The 5,880-nt window shown below is 31.4% G+C and overlaps 1 protein-coding gene across 1 annotated transcript; it reads left to right on the plus strand.

Moving 5' to 3' along the window:
* The first annotated feature begins 2,687 nt into the window (after nucleotides 1-2,687).
* Nucleotides 2,688-5,674, plus strand: LOC139886169 (cytochrome b561 and DOMON domain-containing protein At5g35735-like). Its single transcript, XM_071869919.1, has 3 exons — nucleotides 2,688-3,427; nucleotides 4,411-4,665; nucleotides 5,211-5,674. Exons 1-3 carry the CDS (start codon nucleotides 2,807-2,809, stop codon nucleotides 5,508-5,510), a joined length of 1,176 nt encoding a protein of 391 aa, XP_071726020.1. The 5' UTR covers nucleotides 2,688-2,806; the 3' UTR covers nucleotides 5,511-5,674.
* The last annotated feature ends 206 nt before the right edge of the window (nucleotides 5,675-5,880 follow it).

Raw genomic sequence — 5,880 nt, forward strand, 5'->3', positions numbered from 1 at the left:
TCAAGTTTATCCATCAGATTAAAGGAAATGAAAGATCCTTCAATTCATTATCAATTTAACAATAGTTAAAAATTTCATAACTGAAGTCATGCTTGCACCTTCTTTATATTTAAAAATTCAGTATCTACTACCACAACTGGTATATATTAATCATATACATATCAGTATCAACTATCAAAATTTTCGACCTGTAGATTACCATGACTAAAGCGAAACAAAAGTATTAAAAAAAAAACAACTCAAAAGGCATTGACTTTGAAAGGGTCATTTTTATCAAGGAATTAAACATACTTATAAATTATATTAAGCATATTATAACCTTTATATAACGTTTTCATCAAGAAATTAAACATTCATGAACCATTTGATTCGAAGCATGGAATGTACATATTTAATCTGAAACACAAATACAAATAAAAATCCTAAAATAGACAAATTTATATGAAATCAAGGATTTTAAATCATGAATACTTACATCGTTCATTAATAAATTGTCGTTGAAATTGATGTTAATATGAATTGAATGTCGATTATTCATTATCTTAAAGAGAGTATAATATTTTTTGTGATGAATAATATGTGTGATTGTGAATCATTTGAAGGAAATCTGTAAGTTGTAACTGATACGCGTTTCGTAGCTTTTGATTATGTGCTTCAATCAGTTTTCGTATAAAATATTATACTGTAAAAAAAGGATGTCGTATGATACTATTTATTTTCTTTCCATATTAATAGGGTTGTTTTATTTATTTATTTTTGCATAATAATATTATTTATGACATCATTAACATGGTCTAAAAAAATTTCTTTTTATTTTTTAAATTTTTTTATAAAGAAAAAAACTTATTTATGATGTCATCATTTTAAGAATATAATAGAATCTATAGATCGGTGGTGCCAAAATTTATGATCCATATCCTTAGTTTTCATATTATATCTATATATCTAAATGGTAAAGAGCAAGTGAATAGGAAACTTAAGAACCTTTACAAACTTTCCCCAAACTTTTTAATTCTTATAACTCAACCACATTCTCTATAAAAGTTAATTTCATAGTTATTACAAACTTACCTCAAACTTTTCACATTTCATAATTTACCCATAAAACTTCTCATTCATTATAAATCGCCCACAAAATTTTTACTATCTACTAAGTATTTATTATTATTATTATTATTATTATTATTATTATTATTATTATTATTATTATTATTATTATTATTATTATTATTATTATTATTATTAAATCAATCACATAATTTTCCACTTTATTATTGTTTAACTTTTTTTCTTATTATAAATTTATCTACGTACCTCATTTTTTAATAACTGTTCTAATGTTATTATATATATATATATATACACACACACACACACACACACACACACACACACATATATATTAATATATAAATAGTTTGTACCAATCGTTGATGTACGTCTCACTTTATTGATTGAACATTTGGATCTTTTCTCTCGACAAAACGAAAAGTAAAACAAAAAATGATGAATATCAATCACATAACTATGTTTGGTCCTTCCTCGACAAAACGAAAAAAAAAATTGATAAATAATTATTTTCTCAATAATTATCTATGTAATTAATGTTAATCAAGGGTGAAGAACCGGCGCAAAGCCATGTCGCCCAACTAGTTAGGATTATATTGTATTAATTACAAACGTGTATAATATAGCGTGATTACAATTACAATTTACAATTATAATTATAATATAATTATAACTAGTCCGGACCGGCCCGCACATTGCGGCGAGGGCTTTCGGCTTGCATATTCATATTTAACGTAGCGTTGTGTATTTACAGAGGGAACACGGCTCATGTGTTAAGCGCCGTTTTGGATGTCGTTGTGTTAAGCGTTTTTAAAAAAAGTATCCGTTTCGAACGTAGTTAGTTTTGTTTTATTCAATAAATTTTTTCAAGTGTAACGGTGCTGTCGAAAAAATTTAACTCGCGGGAACAGAAAGAAACGCGCTGTCGTTGTGTTTAGCGGTTTTTAAAAAGTGTCCGTTTCACGTATAGTTAGTTCCGTTGGGTTCGTAAGATTTTTTCGAGTTGAACGGTGGTCTCGAAAAAATTTAACTCGCACCGAGCGAGAAGATAGGGCCCGTTATAAATTCGGGTGAAATTAGTTTCTTTTATTTTAATAAAATTATATATGTACACTTTTTACCCCTGAAAAAGTGTAAAATTGAAGGGCCATTGTGTAAATATAGCCAAAGTTGAGGGATCGTTTATAATGTGAGCGCAAACTTAAAACAACAATCCCATATAACTGAAACGACGGAAAGCGCCACGTCTTTTTAGTGTATATATATATATATATATATATATATATATATATATATATATATATATATTAGTATTAGTATTAATATTAATATTAATACTAATACTAATATATATATATATATATATATATATATATATATATATATATATATATATATATTAGTATTAGTATTAATATTAATATTAATATTAATATTAAATCAATATTAATTATAATAATCATAATTATAATTTATAATTTATAATATATAATAATAACTACTTATACAAAAACATAAACAAAATATATATATCCATAAAAAACCTACTCCGTAAGTTACTTCTATCTCTCCTACTTGTATTCAAACTATTACTCCGTATTATTCTCACTTTAATCTCACCCTATTTATAACCATACAACTTTTTCCCTCTCTATCATCATTCTTCGCACCTACCTCACTCCGTAAAACAAAAAACCATCCATCTTTTTTTGTTGTTTCGATCTGATTTTTAAAACCCATGAATATGTTCCGATTGGGTAAATTCTTAGCTATTCTTTTTTGCATTCTGGTATCAAATTTAACAGTTTCTTATGGTCAAAGCTGCAACACTTACGCGTTTAAAAGTAACGCAATCTATGCCACGTGTGTTACTTTACCTGTTTTAAACTCACATCTTCATTGGAACTACAACAACAACGGCACCGTCGACGTGGCTTTCCGGCACACCGGATCCACCACATCTCAATGGGTTTCGTGGGCTCTTAACGTTGGCGGGTCGGGTATGATTGGTGCTCAAGCTCTTGTTGCTATAACTCATTCAAACGGTTCTGTTGTAGCTCACACATCAGCAGTGACTAGTTATCAAACGAGTTTGCAACCGAGTCCGTTAAGTTTTGATGTACCGGCGATTAGGGCGGAGAGAGTTAACGGTGATGTGGTGATTTATGCGACGTTGGTGTTGCCACGTGGCGTTACAAGTTATAATCAAGTATGGCAAGTGGGTCCGGTTGCTAGTGGAGTTCCGAATATTCATGCTATGAATCCGGATAATAAAAATTCTGTTGGACGGGTTGATTTTTCCACCGGTCAGGCTTCCGCCGGTGGTAATGTTGGTGGCTCACGGCTGCACAGGAGAAACGTAAGTTTTTTCAGTTTCTTTGTTATTTATTTGATTATTTTTTTATTAATGAAATTGATTATTTACTACTAAACCCACTTCGAATAACTAGAAAAATATTGGATCTTTTTCATAGTTTCTTTTGAAATTGTTAATCAAGATTACTTGATAATGTATTTTAAAAGTATATTTATATTTTTATCTTTATTGTTGAAATTGCAAACCCACTTAGAAATACTAAGAGATCTTGTAATTAAAGATAAACCCATCTGATTAGTATAAAAATTAATGAAAATTATTCATGATTTAATTTTCATGTTTGTGCGTTATATTTCTTGTTTTGATAACGACAACACGGTTTCTTTAGGATGTTTTTTACGTTTATATTTGTAGACTTTTGGATGGTAATGTTCTGACGGTTATAATAGAGCACCATTAATTAAGCAAAAACGCTTTCTTAATGTTCAAGATAGCCTAAACCCCCCTTTTTAGCATTGTTAATCAATATTACTTGAATATAATTGGTATCTATTTAATAATAAAGAATTATCATTTATTGAATTGTAACACCATTAAATAATCGCGGAATTGTAACCACCGAGGCATTTGCCTGAGTGGTATCGCGGTGGTGTTTAACACCCTCGCCGGGTAAGAGGTCCAGGGTTCGAACCTGGCTTATGAATGACCAAATTAAACATGGACTGAAATACGCTCCATTGAGGTCAGCTCAAAGGGAAGGTTTTACCGACCCGATCCGGGACTAAGGTCTGGCCCGCCTGCCTCTCGGGATGGTTTAAGGGTTCGGATCCCTGTGATCGTGGTTCGGGTTTCCTGCCCGAACGTGTGTGTGTGCAAATGATGACTAGGCTTCGGTCCGGACTGATGCAATCTTGCCGTTCAAAAAAAAAAAAACACCATTAAATAATCAATATTGAGAAATCTTGGATACTTTTCATGTGTGTCTTATTTTATATTGATGGTGAATTATTATTGTTTAATAACAGACTCATGGAGTATTGAATGCGGTTAGCTGGGGAGTTTTGATGCCTATTGGAGCTATGGCAGCAAGATATTTAAAGGTGTTTAAAGCAGCTAATCCAGCTTGGTTTTACATTCATGTTGGTTGCCAAACTTCAGCTTATATCGTTGGTGTGGCTGGATGGGCCACTGGTCTCAAGCTCGGCAGTGACTCAAAGGGAATTAGATACGACACGCACCGTAACATTGGAATCACACTCTTTGCACTTGCAACACTTCAGGTACAACCTATATCTTTCCTTACAATTAGCATAAAATCCACAATTTTAGTCATTCATTTATGACCAAGAGGGTGATTTCAGATTGGTTATTAAGTGATGATCTGCCAATTTCAATATTTTGTCAAAAACACTGTTTGTCTGCTTATTTTATACTCCTTTTGTCTCAAAAGAAGTGTCCACATTACTATTTATTATCTGTCTCAAAATAATTGTCTATTTTTAAAAAATAACTTTTAAATATCAATAAACTCCCTAACTTACCCTCATTATTTACTCCCAATTACTCATGAAATAAATTCAGTCAAACTTACTTTTAATATAAGGGCAAAACTGTTATACATATCTAAAATCCAGCAAAAATTCCCACCAGACATTCTTTTTGAGACGAGGGAGTAATACATTAAGACAATGATTTACATATGAACAAATTGTAATTTCAAAGGGACCAACAATTTATGGTAACCCAACAGTAGTTATGGTTCAGGGTTGTAGACATCAGTAAGATTAAACTGCATTTATCCTAACTGATTATGTGATTATTGTAGGTTTTTGCTCTGCTTTTGAGGCCCAAGCCAGACAACAAATACAGATTTTACTGGAACATTTATCACCATAGTATTGGATACACTGTGATCATCTTGAGCATCATCAATGTATACAAGGGACTTGATATATTGGACCCTGAGAAGAAATGGAAGAACGCATATACCGGCATACTCATTGCTTTGGGTGTTATTACAGTTTTTTCGGAAGCATTTACATGGTTCATTGTTTTGAAGAGGAAGAAGGAAGACAAAAGGACACATGCAGGAACTAATGGTTATGGAGCCAATGGGCTCGTTTAGATTGATGAGATGCAGGAGACTTGTTTTTTTAACATGTTTTATGGCTTAGATTATTATTGTTTTTACTTTGCTGACTGATGGTGAGAGTTACTCCGTATATTCTTTTCTGAGATCTATCTATAGATATATATATGTATGTACGTATGTACGAATTTTCGTGTTTATATTGAGTTTTTTTTTTTTTTTTTTTTGTGTGCGCGCGCGCGCGCTGTGGTTGATGGCTTTTTCGAGTGACGTTTCATCTTATACTATACTCTCCCCTAAGACGATTTGTATAGATCGAGCTTTTCTAATCAAATACGGAGTAATCTTGAATTTGAGATTGAGTGACGCTAGTGATTTCTTGTTCGTATGTTTCATTTGTTACACA

This window comes from Rutidosis leptorrhynchoides, chromosome 1 (assembly GCF_046630445.1).
Source record: "Rutidosis leptorrhynchoides isolate AG116_Rl617_1_P2 chromosome 1, CSIRO_AGI_Rlap_v1, whole genome shotgun sequence".
NCBI lineage: Eukaryota > Viridiplantae > Streptophyta > Magnoliopsida > Asterales > Asteraceae > Rutidosis > Rutidosis leptorrhynchoides.

Bases quoted from the DNA above. Each gene is read 5' to 3' on its own strand.
- LOC139886169 (XM_071869919.1), top strand. From the start codon at position 2,807: ATGAATATGTTCCGATTGGGTAAATTCTTAGCTATTCTTTTTTGCATT. The intron at 3,428-4,410 runs GTAAGTTTTTTC...GTTTAATAACAG, and splicing joins CACGGCTGCACAGGAGAAAC to ACTCATGGAGTATTGAATGC. The intron at 4,666-5,210 runs GTACAACCTATA...TGATTATTGTAG, and splicing joins TTGCACTTGCAACACTTCAG to GTTTTTGCTCTGCTTTTGAG.